This window comes from Labrus bergylta, chromosome 6 (assembly GCF_963930695.1).
Source record: "Labrus bergylta chromosome 6, fLabBer1.1, whole genome shotgun sequence".
NCBI lineage: Eukaryota > Metazoa > Chordata > Actinopteri > Labriformes > Labridae > Labrus > Labrus bergylta.
The window spans coordinates 12239427-12257314 of NC_089200.1; the positions used below are offsets into that span (position 1 = coordinate 12239427).

The 17888-nt window shown below is 39.5% G+C and overlaps 2 protein-coding genes across 2 annotated transcripts; one reads left to right on the forward strand and one right to left on the reverse strand.

The window, feature by feature from the left end:
• The first annotated feature begins 394 nt into the window (after positions 1 to 394).
• On the forward strand, positions 395 to 3590 carry LOC110000515 (angiopoietin-related protein 4-like). Its single transcript, XM_020655810.3, has 7 exons — positions 395 to 945; positions 1166 to 1276; positions 1379 to 1466; positions 2053 to 2166; positions 2405 to 2500; positions 2594 to 2866; positions 2978 to 3590. Exons 1-7 carry the CDS (start codon positions 475 to 477, stop codon positions 3157 to 3159), a joined length of 1335 nt encoding a protein of 444 aa, XP_020511466.2. The 5' UTR covers positions 395 to 474; the 3' UTR covers positions 3160 to 3590.
• A 610-nt stretch (positions 3591 to 4200) lies between these two features.
• LOC110000504 (dipeptidyl peptidase 9) lies at positions 4201 to 17811 on the reverse strand. Its single transcript, XM_020655798.2, has 21 exons — positions 17249 to 17811; positions 15082 to 15172; positions 14672 to 14916; positions 12912 to 13024; positions 12424 to 12597; positions 11464 to 11632; positions 11266 to 11376; positions 10952 to 11080; positions 10690 to 10751; positions 10497 to 10597; positions 10141 to 10318; positions 9831 to 9990; positions 9499 to 9578; positions 8700 to 8870; positions 7962 to 8097; positions 7640 to 7785; positions 7407 to 7553; positions 7042 to 7194; positions 6571 to 6713; positions 6153 to 6264; positions 4201 to 5404 (listed from the first exon to the last, which is right to left on the reverse strand). The coding sequence occupies exons 2-21, from the start codon at positions 15135 to 15137 to the stop codon at positions 5312 to 5314; spliced, it is 2679 nt and encodes an 892-aa protein (XP_020511454.1). The 5' UTR covers positions 15138 to 15172; positions 17249 to 17811; the 3' UTR covers positions 4201 to 5311.
• Positions 17812 to 17888: the final 77 nt, after the last annotated feature.

The following is a 17888-nucleotide window of genomic DNA, read 5'->3' on the forward strand; positions in this document are numbered from 1 at the left end:
AACTTTTCTGATATTTGACAAACCAAACATAATAAAATATTCAAACTATTAATTAAGGACTCCAAGAGACTGCTGGATAAAAACGGATACGATTTATAATCAATAATTATTACTTATTTCACCAACAAAACACTTCAAACTGTGTGCTATTTGAATTGAAAAACAAAAGATACACGCAGACTTATTCAGTTTTTTTTAAATACTTTGAGCTTTTAAAAAACACTTTACACTCCCTTTGGTTAATCAGAAATTCAAAGCTTTTATTGCGTCATAGCCTAAGAGCAATTTCCACTATGAAAGCTTTTCCACGCCCCCCAATCCTCCTCTCTCCCCACCTCCACACTGCATCAACCAACCAGAGGAGATCTCTGCTGCAGCACTCAGCTATAAAAAACCCCACAGTGCCATTCAGCAGCAGAAAAGAGACATCAGAACAAGCCTTTCTAAAGAAACTAACCTTCAGCAGACACAAAGATGAAGACGCCACAGCTTCTCGTCCTCCTTCTGACCATCTTGATGCATGCAGCAGTCGGTTTCCCCTCTGACAGAAAGGAGAAACAAGCCTCCTGGGACGATGTGAACGTGGTGGCTCACGGCCTCCTGCAGCTGGGTCAGGGTCTGAAGGAGCACGTGGACAAGAGCAAAGCCCAGATGAGAGAAGTCAACGCCAAACTGAAAGCCTTCAACGGCACGCTGGCCGAGCTAGAGAAGAAGCAGAGGGAGCAAAGCGAGGATTTGATGGCCAGAAGCAAAGAGGCAGAGGAGAGGGAGAGGCTGGCTGCAGAGCTGACCGAGGAGATGAGGGTGAAGGTGGAGGAGGTAGGGAAGAAAGACAAGGACATTCACTCCAGGGTGGACAGACTGGAGGAAAAGATGCAGGAGGTCCTTAAAGAGCCAAGACTGGAGAGCAACAACAGCGAGCACACAGGAGCCTCGTTTATCCAGGTACGGAGAGAATTACTCAAGTCTGTATGTGAATAGTCTTCAACTATATAGAATCTGCGTCAAGAGATTTTTCAAACTTTAAATAGCTGATCTCTAGACAAACTTGATCTTAAAATCAACCGACTCTTCATTAAAATAGTTTTAAAACTCCAGGAACAACAATCTCACTCTTGTATTTGAATGAAACAAAGCTCTAACTTTGATTTTCTTGTGTTTCCAGAGACTCCTCGCTGCACAGAACAGACGCATCGATCAGCTGGTGGAGAAAATACAGCAGCAACAAGACAAAATGGAGAAACAGAATCTTCACCTGCAGGCACTGCAGAACAAGGTGAGCATCAGCAACTTAAAAAGCACAGCTAAAACAAGATGCACGATGCAAGAAGAAATAAGACGTAAGTCTAATGTTGATGACCCTGCTGTGTGATTTCAGGTTTCACATAAGAAAGTAAAATCCCACAGACGTAGAGATCAAGAGACGGTTCTGAGGGGGGAGGCAGAGCCAGGCATGCACACATCAGGTAAGGCGACAAACCTTTTGTTAAAGAGTGATAGGAAAACACTGCTGTGAGGGCGAGAAAAAAAAACTATGAATAAGTGATGATGTTCGAAAAGACTTGATGATGACCCAAAGATCTTGTTCAAAGTTTGACCTTTTGAGTGCTCAATTAACCGCTGAGTTAAAGCTCACCTCCCGCTCACAGGTTTTTAAACCATCACTGAGCAGACCTTTGCCCTTATTGTCCTTCTCAAGTAAAAACTAAAATATCTCTTTCTATAATCAGCAACTTCTCATTCCAAAAAAATGAATATTTGTTTACAAGGATTCAAAGGTTAAACACAAATATCAGAGACAGTACATGTCTACAGATCCTATAAAATGACCTGTGGTGTATCTTCAGGTGACATAATAGTCAAACATTTCACCTTTGCACCTGATTTTACAACATTTGACTCACTGGCAGAGCAGCTCTTGTTCAGTCCAAAGATCAGAGGGAACTAGCGCAATGGCTTTGAAAATGCCGCTACTGTACTGTTTGTAGGACACACTAAGCTCTCTCAATCATTGTCTGATCAGTTTTCTGTTTGATGTCTTTTTTTCGTCAGGTTTGGCCACAGACTGTCATGATCTGTTTGTACAAGGACAGCGAGCCAGCGGCGTCTACACCATCCAACCACAGGGCTCCCTGCCCTTCAACGTGCTCTGTGAAATGACTTCAGGTGAGTCAGACGGGAATTTCCCCCGAAAGTCATCTGTGTTTTTGTAGGAAGCAGCACTGTTTCACTGCTGAAGGCCAAGCAAGGATACATTATATGAACAACTACAAAGGCCTAAAGAGGAGACTTTATATTTTAGTTTTACTAAACAATCAAACACGTGCAGTAGATTTGATTTAAGCATGAAGTGTTTTAGCCAACTTTAACTCAATCTTTTTCTCTCACTGTGTTTGCTCTACAGAAGGTGGATGGACTGTCATCCAGAAACGTCTTGATGGATCCCAGAACTTCAACCAGCTCTGGGAAAGCTACAGGAGAGGCTTCGGAAACCTGAATGGTGTGTATGAACAAAAAAAAGCTCCTCAAAGTTCAATAAACAAATCAGCCTTTAATGGCAAAAAAACTCACCTGAACATTTGTCCTCGTGCAGGTGAGTTCTGGCTCGGCTTGGAGAACATCCACTCCCTCTCAAAACAAGGACAGTACGTTCTGCAGGTTGAGGTCTCCAATAGTGCGGGGCAGCAGAAGTCTGATTATGGATTCCATCTGGACGGAGAAGATAAGATGTTCGCTCTCCACCTGCAGACCAAGTCCGAGAGTCAGGAGAACATCATAACAAGCGGAGCCTCTGGTGTTCCTTTTTCAACAGTCGACAGAGACAACGACCTCGCCAAAGACGTCAACTGTGCTGAGCTGCTCTCAGGTACGACTGCTGCACTGATCCATCATGTCATCCTGACTGGACAGCTAAAAACCCAAGAAATGTGGCAATAAAGCTAAGGCAATAACAAACTATTCATTTTTTTTATTTCAGGTGGTTGGTGGTTCAGCAGTTGTGGTGAGTCAAACCTCAATGGCAGATATCCCAGAAGGCCGAGCGGGCTCAGGCGTGATCAGTCAAGGAGACAGGGGATGTTCTGGACGTCCACAAAGGGACAAAACACCTCTGTAAAGACCACTCTCCTCAAGATCGCACCCGCCACAATAAACCAATGAGCAGATCAGTCTCTGAAGGACAGAGAGCAGAGGATGAAAAAATCTACAAAGGACTGAAAGCAGCAGGATGATGAGTCCAAAAAGCACACTAATGATCTCTGGATCTTCACATTTCTCTATGCTATGCTATAAGATACATTTTCTGTCATATTGACAGGTGAAACTAAATTCCCTTTATAAGCGGTTCACTTCTTAATCTTATTTTTTCTACCTGTGTTTTAAATATTTCTGCCACGATGATGTTTAGTGTATTAACTTCGACATGTATACACTCTAAACTTTTTTACATTTCATTGCTTAAAAGTGGATGAAAATAAACGTCTTAAAGGTTTCAAAAACCCTTGTTCTTTGTTTAATCTTTATTAAACAGTTTACAACACACAATGACAATGTCAACACATAAATAAACATGCAAAGGAGAAAATACTTCACATTAAGGGTTCCTTTAGTGTTTTACTATTTTACAATGAACGAGGCCTGTTAGTCTTTATAGATGAACACTGACCTTTCAAACAAGTTCATTCATGACAGATTTCAACACATTTCAAAATAAAACCCCAAACTTTGACACATGAAATCAGAATATAAGAACTCTGAGATAAACTCAATGATGTACACTCTCCTTTTCAGTGAGTTTTGTGTGCAGAGAAAAGCTAATGGTTGTATCTGCTCATTTTATCAAAGACATTCAGGGTTGTTGTTTTATCAGTTTACTTTTCTGACTGGACTAAAACTAAGAAACAAAATGCTGCCATCAAATATTTCTCCATAAAACATCACTGCTGTTGAAGAGGTGTACTACATGTAATTTAGTTTTTAGCACTTTTATTAAAGACTGCATGGTTTAAGGAGGTTCAATTGTTAAAGATCAGTCATTTTAGGGGTTTCTATCATTATTTGGCAGACACATTTGTGAAACTTACCTCATAAGTTTTATCTTTTATGAAATGTTAATGAAATGCTGCTCTCTGCTGGTGAGAAATGGTACAGTTTTAAACATCAGCTTACAAAAGATTTTAAAAAAGCAGTTCATGACAATACTTTAAAAAAAGATTGTTCACTTCTGTTTATTTCTTCCACATCTGAGATACATTAAACCACACACGTGACAAAAAGCTTATCAGACACACAGGAAACAAGGCATTTTATCATCCAAGGTCCTCACACAGATTCCCTGATTTCAGTTTCATGAGCTCTTAAACTCTTGCAAGGCACCTCAGACTGCCAACAGCTGTTTTTATACATCATTTCAAAGGTATGTTTGTTGGCATCAAGGCAAATATGCAATATGTGTAAAAAGTAGTCAGCAGCAGAAAAAGAAGCGTCACACAAAACTTAAGCAAGCAAGTGAGGGAAACCGGACAGGTTTGCTACATATTTCCTCTTTTTATGAATCTATCAGAATCCATAGAAATGTGTTAACACACATTTGTGGATTTTTTTTCCATTATGAACTAAAATGTGGCACATTAAAAATCTTTCATGATTGCACGACAACAGTATACGAAGAAGAGGTTAAAAAGGCTTGCTTGTTTGTCTTTATAGAGCTTCATATTTTCACTCCAGTGTTTTTTACACAAAGACAGAAACACGATAACATCAGTCGGGTCCCAGAAAGACAAAGTGAGAGTTCGACAATTAACAGAAATGGCACAAAAAAAGAAGAATCTCCTGGGCACAGCTGGTCCACTTGAGCACTTTTTTTTGCTTTGGGGACATGTTTTTTTTTTTTTTTTCACTGATGCAAGAAGCAGCAACTTAAGCAACAATGTCATAATTGTCACGTCTTTTCTTTTTCCCCCCCATTTTCCATCAAAGCAGCCTCAGACAGCTTCAGCCATGTTTGCTCTGGCTGAACAGCGCCATCTGAGCTTAAAACATCCAGCAGAATTCCCTCCACTGTAAAACACAGTGTAGACTTCAACACTTCAATCAGTGATGGTCTCTTAAATACCATTTTACTCTAAATCAATGCTGTAATGATTGATCGATGTTTCAGCCCCTTTCAGACTGACAATCAGCACTTAAAGTGTGATGAAGCTTGAATTCAACAGATCATAAAATGATTGAAAGCAAAGTGATGCTTGTTCAACTTAATACAGGAAAAGAAAAGAGGGGCATGAAGATGGGGATAGGCTCAGTGTGTAGCTTATCAGAGGTTCTGCTGGAGGAAGTGCAACAGCGTAATCTCATAATGTTCTCCAGACTCTGGACAGCGGATGCTGTGTCGTTCATTGGGATAAACCTGAAAATAAAATAAAAAGGTTCCATCATTTGGGACAAAGCTGAAATCTCACTTCATTCACTTTGATGACTCGTGCTTGCTTTTGTGAACAAAAAACTACAACAACCAGACCCTTTCAAAAGTGTTCAAAAGAGAGTCCCTGCCCTATAAACCCCACAAAACCTTGTTTGTAAGATTTATTTTGGAGGGTTTAACCTTCATTCTGATACCAACACTTCAGATTCTGAGTTGCATGCAGCCTTGTTCAAAGTTTGACTTTGATCAGTTGACATGAATAGAGAGAGTTTTGTTCTTATTTGACAAGACAGTTCTTGATTTAGTTTAATGTTGTGGACATAACATGCAGTCCAAAAAGTTATTAGTAATTATTATTAGCTAACACAATATGTTGTATCGTAATTCTCAGCTTATCGCAAAATGTTTAAAATCGCAATAATATCGTTACTCAAGTTGATGATAGCGTATCATAGGGGCCTCTGGGGATTCCCACCCCTAATTTTTAGTGAGTTACTCATACAAGACCTTTTGTGTTAAGTTTCTCTACAGACATATTTTAACATTCATACATTACAATCGTTTTAAGACAATACTGAAAATGTAATCTTTAAAATTATTGTTAGAATTATTATTCTTGCCACAATTCAAAAAAGATTTTAAAAAACATTTGTTTCTTCTTCTTTTCGTCATCAGCTACTGTTTCTATTTCACCAAAGAAGGAGAGACTCTCTTTATGAGCTAATGACCTTACCTGCAGGTTGTATGGCTTCCCTGCGCGGATGAGCTGAGACACCAAGAAGTTAGTGTGGAAGAAGTGCACGTTCTCGTCTAGAAACCCGTGAAGGATCAGCAACCTGTTGGGCCTGCATTTAGGATAAAGATCCAACTCTTAGTTTTTTTTCTTCTTCACATTAAGCATGCACAGCGAGAACAGCTTACTGGAGAGCAGAATCAGATTTAAAGTGTACGCTTTGACATAACCTGCACCTGAAAACAATTACAATCTGTGTTAGTTTGTTAACTTAACCAATCTTTGTTTGACTAGAGGAAAATGGAAAGACAGTTTAATACTATAGGATTGTGATTAGTAGGCAAATCAACTGAACTGAAATCATTTTAAATATTTATGAGGGGAAACAAAATAAAATTAAAAAAAAAACTGATCTCACTCATTTGGGAGTTTGTCGGCATGCAGGGCGACAGAACACGCCTCGTATCCTTTCTTGTTTTTATCGGGCGTATCCAAATATCGCTCTGTGTAGCCAGTGTCATACGCCATCCACAATGTCACAGGAGCTCCTGCTATTGAAACCTAAAGAAAAGAGAAAGAAGCAAAACACAAGCGTTTTATTATTCCTACAGCTAAAGTGTTTGAGTAGCAAGTGTTAAGAGTCTTACATTTATTATGTTATTATCATAAGATTGTGGCAGTAAAAGAGTTGTAAAAAACACTTAACATATAAAAACACCTTATACATTCCTGAAAACAGTTTACTCCAGTTAAAGGCAAACAAATAAAGGACGAGTGGCTAAACGTCTCCATACATTAACCCGCTGACTTCAGAAGTCTCCTACTTCCTCACTTTCTGTACATCGCTCTCTGACACGAGCACAACAGAGATACAATAAGTGATTCTGACCTTGAAGATGTCGGGTTTGTGGATGAGGCCCATCAGGGAGAGGAAGCCTCCGTACGACCAGCCGTGGATGGCAACTCGACTCAGGTCCACAAACTTGTACTTGTCAGCGACGTAGTGCAAACCCTCCACCTGGTCTTCAATCTCCACCTGACCCTGAGTGGAGGAGACCAGAGGGGCCACCTCGGATTAACTCTGACATCATACCATTTCAAATGAATTTATCCAAGTCACTGAGTGCAGTTAAGCCTTATTTTGGAGAAAGAAGTGACAAAAGTCTTTATATGCTTTGATGTGTGAACTTTATCACATAACAAAAGGTTATTAGTCAATCGAAGCATTTGTAAGTAGATCAATGTGGTGACTACCATTCTGTCCTTCACAGCTCCTTCAAACTTCAACCCTCGCTGACAGGAGCCCCGCCCATCGATGACCAGCACAGCGTAGCCCAGAGACGCCAGCGTGCTGAGCCGCAGGTACTTCAGTCCTTTATAAGAGTTATTCACTAACTGGACCTGGAGGGTAAGAACATGTTTAGATCCACGTCATTGGATCATAAAAACATGGAGGATCATACAGTGAGATACGGAGGAGATCAAACCTGCGGGCCGCCGTACACGAACATGACAGTGGGATGCTTTTTGCCCGGGATCAGGTTGTGGGGTTTGTAAAACATACCATACAACTCAAACCCTGACTTCCCTGTGAAGCTGAAGATCTCTGGAGGCATGTGGTCGTATGGGAAACCTGGAAAAAAACAACAACAACAATAACCGATGTGACAGAATGTATTTACAATATACTTTAGGACACGTGTTTAGAGTAATGTAACCCTCTTCTATAACTATAAATCATGGCTGTCTCACAACATTTCATCCATTATAAACAATCTATTCAACTCTTAAGCAGGTTGATTTCATTACCAGATGACTCCATCATGCTGGCACAGAACTGCGGCTCTTTGTGCAGCGGCTCTCTGTCTGAGCCGTTCAGCTTGTAGATGTGCACGCAGGGGGACGTTTTCAAGCTGCTATAATGGCTGATGAACATATCAAATGTCTGTATGAAAGAAGAAAAAAAATAGGATAGGGTTAACAGCTTCCACTAAGAATTAACATTTCTGCTGAAATCTGTGGAGGAACACTAACTGTGAACAACCTTAAAGGAACACCGCCTTTAATACTTTGCATTTTTAATCATATGATCATGTCAGAAAAACTTTCTGAAACAGCATTTAAATGGAACTGAAACTAAAAGATAAAAACATTTTAATGAAGTTCTACATCCAGTTTAAGTTTTTCAGAACGTACTGAAGCTGTGGGAAAATGTTGTGATCTTTAAATAATTTAAAAGATCAATTTTGTCCTGACATTTCAATAAATCTGACAAACGGGAAGGTCAATCACAGACTTGAGATGTATGACGAGTGATGGTATCACGTCCTTCCTAATGAAACAATAGTCATTCTTGAGCCGCTTGTTGTGAGAACACACTGGTTTGTCACATTGAGAACAACGAGCAAAACTTTGAGAAACCTACTTGAAAACTCTGGGTTAACCAAGAACTCAAGGTTGTGTGTATGTACATGTATGTGTGTGTGTAAGTGCTCATGTGTGTGTGTGTGTGTGTGTGTGTGTGTGTGTGTGTGTACATCATGGTACCTGGCTCACTGAGCAGCTGTGGGAGAAACCTGGTTTGGTAAGTCGAACGATTTCTCCCGGCGAGTCGTAGCTGACGACATAGAGGTGATGTTCCAGAGGAGAGTCTTTGGTTCCCTGGAAGTAAACCAGCTTGGCTGCCTCGTCCACCCAAATCTGAGGACTGGACGAACGCTGCACAAACAACACAGAGGGAGAAAAACAATTGCTGTATGTTTTGTTCGGACACAAAAAAAGTGACTTATTGATTCATTTTCTTGTTTCACCACACTTCCATTGTCTTATTCTTTTATCTATATATTCTTACTGTTTGGTGCTTTTACTTTGTACACGCTTCATTAAGTACTATTTATTGACACACATTTATACAGAGCACTGATTACATATAAATCACACTTAAACACAGGGTTCACTGCAGCTTCTCATCATATACTCATGGACTTGTTTTTAACCCAAAGTGAATCTGTGATTTTATTAAAGGACGGTTTATAGTTGAGTCATATCCTTCACCCTGATAAACATGAGAAGTGATATTATAGCAACTTAGGCTACAGAGTAGTTGTATGCTTGAGTAGACATTACACCTCTAAAGTATCAACTTTATTGACTTCTTATGAAATTGCAGGCGCTCGGAAAAAACATGACCTTGCACTGATAACTCTTCTCATAGTAACATGCTGCTGACTGAGATTGACTGGATGTGTGTATGCAGTCGTCATGCAGAACATCTAACATGTCATTTACAACTCACTGATGATCAGCTGGGAATCAATCAAACCTTGAACAGATAAGTGAGCTTTACCTTTGCTCCGTGATTGGCCAGCACCTCCCACTCCCCGCTAGTTATGGTCACTTCCTCTTTGAGTGGACACCTGAAATCATCTGGTGATGGAGGAGAAAAGATAAGGTTGATCAAATAATGGATACATCGATTCTGTTCGACTCTGTTGATGGGGACTTTGTTACTCAAATAAAATGTTTTTTCTTTTTTTTACCTGCATGAACATTGAAAATCAAATCATGCATGAATTTTACTTGAATAAAGAACTGGGGCCTGAACATTTGAGATGAAATAGAAAAGACAAAATGTTCCAAGAAAAAAAATGAAAATGAAAAATGAAATACATTTTTAACCTTCAGAGTGCGTGTATCCTTTGGCCCAGTGGTAGGTGCCCCGCTGTAACACTGAGGTGATCTTATACAGGTGGCAGAATCCTGTTTTGGATTCATTGACTGTGATAAAGGAGATCTCATCATCACTGGTTTGGATAAATGGATGAAAGATGTCATGGACCTGAAAGAAAAATGGACCGTAAACTGTTTTTTCCTTCACTCAGAGTTTGATAAAGTGAGGCATCGACAGAGAAAAATTATCTTTAAGAAATAACTAACAACTAACAGAAGAACAGGTTGAGTCTTATAGGAATATGTTGTGGGGTCTCACATTGATCCAGATGTCGCTGGTCTCTTGGTAGATGATGAAAGGCTGGATCGTATCTCCAAGGGCCTCCAGACTCTCCTGTCTGCTGGCCTCATCCTGATTTGCAGGGATGAACAGCGCTGGAGGAAGCAGGACCAAGTGGAGGCGCTGCTGCCGCCGGTCCATCATGACCGCCCACGCGCTGACAAACACACACAGGAAGAGTTGTGATGGATGTGAGCATGTGTGGTATACTGACTCCATCTTAAGTTATTTTTACGTTCCTTGTTTGTTTGTCTTCTTCTGGAGAAATGTGTTAACGGCTGTGGGTGCTTATTCAGGTGTCTATTCTAGCTTTTAGAGAAAAAACAACAACATACTATTTCCCGTCTTTTGTCCATCCAGCTCTGGTGATATATTCGGTATCGGGGAACAAACTGGTGAAGGGAACAGGCAACTCCTTCTCCTGTGTGCTGACAATCTGAGAGAGAAATACAAGCTGTCATGAGAACGCTTTCTAAGAAACGTTAAGATACACTAATATGTTTTTAGTTTCACTGAACAGGCACTCACCTTTCCGAGATTGTCTGTTCTGATTTCTGCTATTTTGAGAGTAATATCAGGATTCTTGCTGCCTGAATACAAACAAACTGGGTTACATATTATCATACAAAAACTTCACAGACTCTGTGACGTTGTGTCATGCAAGTGTTTTGCATGACCCTTGAATGAATGCATCTGCTCTTTATCTTAAAGAACACATAGAAAACCAGGAAACAACAGATGGATCACATATTTTAAGTGTAATTAAAAAGCTTTATTGTGTCGCTCATACCTGCGCGTGGGTATCTGTAGATGTCGGTCTTGCGCTCCTCCAAGGCTGGAGATGGAACATGAATGATCTCAACTTCAGACTCGTCTACCTCCTCGTACAGAATCTGCAGAGTCTTACCCCCATCTGATTCTGCACCCGAGAGACAGAGAGCAGACGACCAGGCAGAGGCGGACGAACAGTTAATAAAAAAAACTCCAATGTGAATATATTTCAGATATTTAACTAATGGTAATAAACCAATTACAAGCAATCTAATGATATTATGGGAATCATTGTTGCTAAAATAAGAGTGGATTTCTTTGTGACTCACTCACCTTCCCGAGCAGCAGGAGACCACCAGTTTCCAGTAAAGCGGTCAAACTCTTCCTGTGTGACAAAAGTGGCCACACCCGCAGATTTGGGGTCGTCTTTTGGGTTATCAATACCTAAAATAAATACGGAGAAAAACATAAAATACTGTAGAAAAAAATTCAGTGTACAGGGTGAGAACATCTGACAATCTGATTTCTGACCTTTATGACAGAAGGTGAGCCTCCTCTCTTCACCCGTCTCTACGCTGGTCACCCAGATGTCATTGTTGTTGATGAAGCTGATGAAGTTGGGGTCCCCAGGGCAGATCTTGGGGTCCATACGTGTGCCTGAACACTGGCTTTTAATCTCAACAGGCTCCACAGGAGACGTCTGCACAAAAACATGGAGGAGAAATATTAATAATGTCTGTAACTCCTTTTACATTTTAAAGACATCTCAAAGTGCGAGGGAGAGGGAGGACATCGGAGGTTACGGCTGCAGGAGGTCGACTAAACGATGTTACCGTTAACAAGAAGGAGAAGTGTAGATAAAGAAAAGAGGAGGAGCAATTCATTTTCTATTCTACAGCGTGACTACGGGGGGTATTTGAGGTCGGAACCGAAAATGTTAATTTCAGCAGGATCAGGATATCTGAACAGTGAAGCTTGTTTTACATACATATCTTGTGTTTGGTGTGAACTTTCTGAAGACCCTTAAAATGACCTGCGTGTGAGATAGGGATATCTTTAGGCAGACATATTGGCAAAAAGTATTTTTTCATTTGTAAATAATTACTAAAAGAATGTTTTTTCTTTATGGCGCTGCAGAAAATCCCTTCCGGTTTTTGACCATTCACCAAACAAAGCAACACTGATGAATTATATTTGGGATTTATGATTTATCAACCAGTTGTTGTTTAGAATGAAACTAACATTTACTTGCTGGGCTAAGTTGAGCTGAAAAGGACATTTCAAAGTTAAACAAATAAATGTGTTTGTGCATAGTTATCTACGCATGGATATCTTTTTATCCCCCACATGGTTGAGGAAGTCTGAGAGTTTAAGAAACAAGTTTAGATGTAAACTGGTTTTAAATGACCCCTGACTATAAATTCCAAACTTGTCTCCAAGAAGACATCTCATCCTTTAGGTGTTTTTATATCAAACCGTCTTTTAGCTCACAAGTAAGCCTTTGTTGGCGTCATCGCGGCAGTAGTACAGACTGCTGTTGGCCTGGAACAGGAAGAGGCCGCTGGGTCGGTGATAATCATAGGAGGTGATGCCAGACACCCCCAGACGTTTCCTCTCTCGCAGCAGCTCCTCCTCCCGCGAGATGCCTCCGTGGTGAGGGCTGGCCTGAGGTCAGAGGTGACAGGAGGATACACAGCGTGACAAAGCTGGCCGAGCGAGATCAATGTCATAGAGTTTGTTCAGGGCACGGGGAAAAATCACAACTACTGGAAGGAAATCATTATGAACAGATTTAAAGAGAGAATAGCTCCGTGGCAATAAATACACATTCAATCCTAGAGTCTCTGAAGTTGTTTTGTCTTCAGAGGAAGATCTACAACAAGGAGGTCACAGTTATCCTCTCTTCAATGATATGATAAGAGGGATATTTCACATCAAATTTAAGAGACTGGTGGAAGAAGAAAGAAAATAGCCCCCACCTGAAAGTGATCCAGCAGCGGTTTCCATGACAAAATCAACAGAGCATCTTTACGGACCTTCTTGGGAATGTCTGAGTAGAGCAAAGCGTTTTCCCTGCTGGTGTAAGGCATTCCTGTCAGAACAGATGACAGTGAACAGGTTAAGCTAACCAGTGATGTTACACGATTTAATCATCTGCATGTTCAGGGAGAACAAACTGACTCAATCTGCTCTGTACTCTGATTTAACGTCAGCTTCAGTGTGCATATAACCAGCTTTTGTTTCATCATTTCCATTAATTTTTCCTCAATTCATTTCATTTGAATGATTTTTTATTTTATTTAAACATATTTTCAGATTGAATCTTTGCTTTAGCGATTTTTACATTTTCTATTTTAATGTTTCTTTTTTCCTCTGTCATGATGCTTTTGGTGTCGTGTGTGGAGCGTTTTGAATTGCCTTGTTGTTGAAATGTGCTTTATAACTTGACTTGCCTTGCCTATGTTGTGAGAACCTGCAGTGTCAGGATTCTGACATCAAAACATTTCACATTTTTTGGTTAAGCTGAAGCATTCTCTGCTATCAAATACAACCGTAGTTAAAAAAGAAAAAAAAAACAGCTGTAAGGAGTTTGTGATGGATTGCTCCAGCTGGGAAAGAACATAACACCCCAACAACTGCTGATCTATGAATTTGAAAATCTAGCATCAGGAGTTTTTAAGAAGAGTCCAGTACGAGGTCCAACAGTGGTAACCAGCCAGATTTAAAAAGGAGCGCCAAGGAAAATCTGTCAACTTTAGCAAGTAGTGCCAAGTGTGGCCAAAAGTAGAAACTAAAGAATAATAAAGCTTAAAATACAATCTTGAAGATTTGAATAAATCACTATCCAATGCCCACTGAGTTATCAAAGCGGTAGTTAAACATTGGCCCACAGATAACAGCTCTTTTACTTTTAGTCTTACTAACTTGGTGCTTTTGGTGACACAGAATCACAAGTGGACCGCAGAGACTTGTTTCCTATAAACCAGCAGTGGTTGGTTGGTCCAGAGGAAAGGCAAGAGGGAGTTTTCACAAGTGACTGTACAGTACAGGTACTATGGGTGAGCTCTAAAATACATCTGCAATGACTGCCTATTGCTTTAGGTGACATCAAGGAGAACAATTAAGATGTTCAAGATGGTAACCTTAAAATGTTAAAATGTGTAATTTTAAAATAGCACAATAGCAGAACAGTTATAAGTAAATCAATACAGATCATACTTGACACACTGAGGCCGGTGCAGCAAAATCGTTAAGTATCCAAAACTGGACCTATTTTTGAAACCAAACAACCCGGCTACCAATAACTGTATGATCTCACTCGCAAAGAAAGCTGCTTGAGAGGCTGTAAAGAATGAAAATATTTTTAAGAAATTCTGCGCACAACAGCTGCTGCATAAAAAAGAACCCCACAGTCATATGGTTGAAAAAAAAAAAGTGAAATGGTTTCACTTGTCCTCCAGCACACACTGAATAAATCCACTGCAGCTGTTTGGACATCAAATGAGTTAGAAAATAGTCGCAAGCTGGCAATTCTGACTCACAAGCTGTATCCACAGATTATTCACAGAGGCACGCTACTTTCAAAGCAACTGAAAGGAAGCAGCTGAATCTGCAGGCTGACTATATAAAGCCGTTATGCGAGCAGAGTTGTATTCTTTTTTTTTTTTTAATTATTATGAAAAATGACATGATTCCGCACTGAGCATGTTTTAACCCCGCCTTTGGTCCCTGAGCTCACCGAGGTAGTAGATACGGTGGGAATGCGGACTGGCTTCGTCCTTCTGGATGAACTGGAAGTCATGCGGCGCCTTGTTGATGACCACGCCTGTGTTCTTGCGGCTGTTGTGGATGATCTTTCGCAGGCCGTCCCATGAATGCTTCTCCACGTGGAACTGTGTGGGGTTCACATCTTCCATCTCAACCACTTCTGTGCTGTCTGTCAGCTCATCCACTCCCATCATACCTGCCAGTGTGTTGCTGACGCTGTGAACAGAGACTCAGGCTGATCAGATCTCTAATTACTCATAATGGAAATCAAACAATACAATGTATATATTAAGACAGTTTTAAAGACGCTTTGTTTTCTTAAAATAAAACAAAATGATAACACAAACATTTGGATTAGACAGCTGCGAGGAGAGAGCTTACCTTTTCTGCCTGTCTTCTGTTTTGTCTTCAATTTTCAGCCTCTTTACTCTGTGCATTAACCGCTCAACAACCCTGGACCAGACCTGACACCCTGTGAGGATACCAGGTGAACACATGAGAACTAAAGCTGTCAGACAAAGAAGGAAACAAACTTCAACATAGCAAGACCAAGACTAACTCAAAATCTAATAATTTAACCTGAGCTGTAAGATCTACAACAATTCTCTTAGCTAAGCCAACAAGAATAAAAACAGTTTTACTGTCACTGAGTCGACACCCAACTCCAGAGCAGACGTCCCCATGTTGTTTCATCGAAGGAGCTGCAGTTCAACGACCACAGCCACAAGCCCAATTGTGCGTTCCTGATATTAAGCCTCTCTGAAAGTGACTCAGCTGCATGACGCTGACGCACGTCTGTGTCATTAATGTGGCAAATATGACACCGCTACTCGACATTTTATCGAGGCCTGTACACAAAAGGCTGTTCTGTTGTCAGGGGGCCTGAATGAAGTGCAAATTCCACAGAAGTTCAATCTGTACTTGGAGGTTTGGGTTTTTGAAATGCATCATAAAAGGTAGGACTCTTGACCCTCCACCCCCTTAAAAAGTATAAACACCTGTTAACTACTGAGGTGAGGTGAGATGAGGTTAAAGGAAAATCTATTAGGTACTTGAGTAAAGATATTTTTTAGATGAATAAAAATCTAGATGATGCAGCTTTTTAACAAACAGGCATTTCACAATTCTTTATTGTTACTGCATTTCAGCAAAGCTGTCCCATCCCCCCATTTGTCTTAATTTAAATAATGTCATTGATGTTTGATTTATGATATAACTCAGATAACAATCAATAAATAAATCTTTAATTGTACAGCACCAATTCATAACACATTTTATCTCAAGACCCTTTACAAGAAGAGCAGGTTTATCCCATACTCTTTGTTATATAAGGTTTATTTTGAATTATCACTTATATGCAGTCTTGCAGGTCATTATATTTGTTAGATAGCTTTACTTTTTTGATCTCAAACTGGGAAATTGTGGAAACTACTTAAATATACACGTCTTGCATGAACACAACCCTTTTACATGTGTTTACCATGTATCAAATTCTTCTACTTTTTAAAAATGTTTCTGCGTTCAAGCTTTTTTCATTCAGGGAAATAGCAGAAAGCTTTTTAAACACAAAGAAAAATAACTTCTTTGAAATGGATACAAGCTGAACCACTTTTGAAAGGGTGCCACTGTATGCTTTGTGGCTGTGTATCTTTCCATTATTTGTTTCCGACTACAGAACACATTTTTATTAAACATGCATTCAGAAATTAAAATTAATGTCCGACTTAAAATCTTTAAAAAAAAAAAAACAGGTGAAATGCTCAAAGCAAGCCAGAGCTGTACCCACTTTTAATTAATATCTTCAAATCTAGTTCACAGATTTCACAATGTAAAATACTCATTTTAAAATAACATGAATTTGCAAGCTGTGAACTATTTTAAACTGGTTTAAAGCATTTGTATTTTAATGTATCCTTCATATCGTGTTATGGGCTTTTATGTAACTGAATGTTTTAATCTGTTTGTTTACACAAAAGCCCAACTGGGGACACGAGTTGGAAATTATTATTATTATTATTATAAATACTCTTTATGCAGCACATCAGTTTCATGCTTTGTGTTGAAATTATGTTAAATTGCATTGTCCCCATTAAATAATAAATAAATAATAATAAATTAAAATTTAGTTTTAGTTAAAGTTAGCTTTTTGATTATTATGTGACGTCATTAACTACTCTGTATTTGTTTACTCATATGTTCTGACACCCACAGAGGAAAGTAGATATACACACACACACACACATACACATATATATATATATATATTATAAAGATAACAACCACTCAGATTAAAATCATTATTGTGCCACAAATGGTTTCAGTTTCATTTTTGACTTGATCACCTAATGAAGCTTAAAGTCTCCCAACATCTGTGTTGTTGTGTCGCCCTTCTCAAACAGGATCAGTCCTCATTACACATTCATTTAAAAACCTTCTGTATGAACTGAGACAGCTAGCTGGTTAGCCGCCCATTAAGCAGAGACTTTGCTAACAGCACTTTAGACATAAACAAAGTCAAACTGTAAATACACATTCATTTAAAGCTTACACTTTAAGACCCCAAAACAGCGAGAGTTGTGTCCTTTCTCCCCCGAAGAAACTCCTTCATGGAAAAGGACGTCCAGCTGGAGTAAATCCACAGAAGTCAACTAGTTTCCAGGGAGCAGATCTATGCTAACATGCTAACAAGGCGGAAATAAAATCAGACGTTTCCAGGGTGCGACCTTTAACCCGGAAGTGATCGTCACAATCGGATTGGCACACTTCTAATATCTGCATTTAATTTATCTGAACCAGTGTATGAACCTTTGTAGTTTAAAGCAGATAAACGTCTCCTGGTACTCTGTGGAAAATATCAAACCCTTAAAATTCAACCTCAAAGCACCAATTACTCCTTTTTATGTGTTTTATGGCAAGTTTCTTATTTGCAAGTTATTTGTTTGCATCATGAAATTGTTTGAAGATAAAACATTTTTTTAAACGATTCAATGTTTAAGCCTTTGAAATATCTCAAAAGCTACCCAGCAGACAGCTATAAACTTGTCTTTGGCAGATAAACAGTCCAGTCTCACTGATATTGAACTGGAAAAAATGATATTCCTTTTTTTGTTTTTCATCAAGAAAGTTGCCCAATAATTGAATATCTTTCGCCTACGTGGTGTCTCCACTTAGTTTTTCAGCTTCTCTGT

Coding starts and splice junctions, on each gene's coding strand:
- LOC110000515 (XM_020655810.3), top strand. CDS start 475: ATGAAGACGCCACAGCTTCTCGTCCTCCTTCTGACCATCTTGATGCAT. Junction 1,277..1,378: donor TGCAGGCACTGCAGAACAAG/GTGAGCATCAGC, acceptor GTGTGATTTCAG/GTTTCACATAAGAAAGTAAA. Junction 2,867..2,977: donor CTGTGCTGAGCTGCTCTCAG/GTACGACTGCTG, acceptor TTTTTATTTCAG/GTGGTTGGTGGTTCAGCAGT.
- LOC110000504 (XM_020655798.2), bottom strand. CDS start 15,137: ATGCACAGAGTAAAGAGGCTGAAAATTGAAGACAAAACAGAAGACAGG. Junction 14,917..15,081: donor ACAGAAGACAGGCAGAAAAG/GTAAGCTCTCTC, acceptor CTCTGTTCACAG/CGTCAGCAACACACTGGCAG. Junction 6,265..6,570: donor GCCGACAAACTCCCAAATGA/GTGAGATCAGTT, acceptor TCCTAAATGCAG/GCCCAACAGGTTGCTGATCC.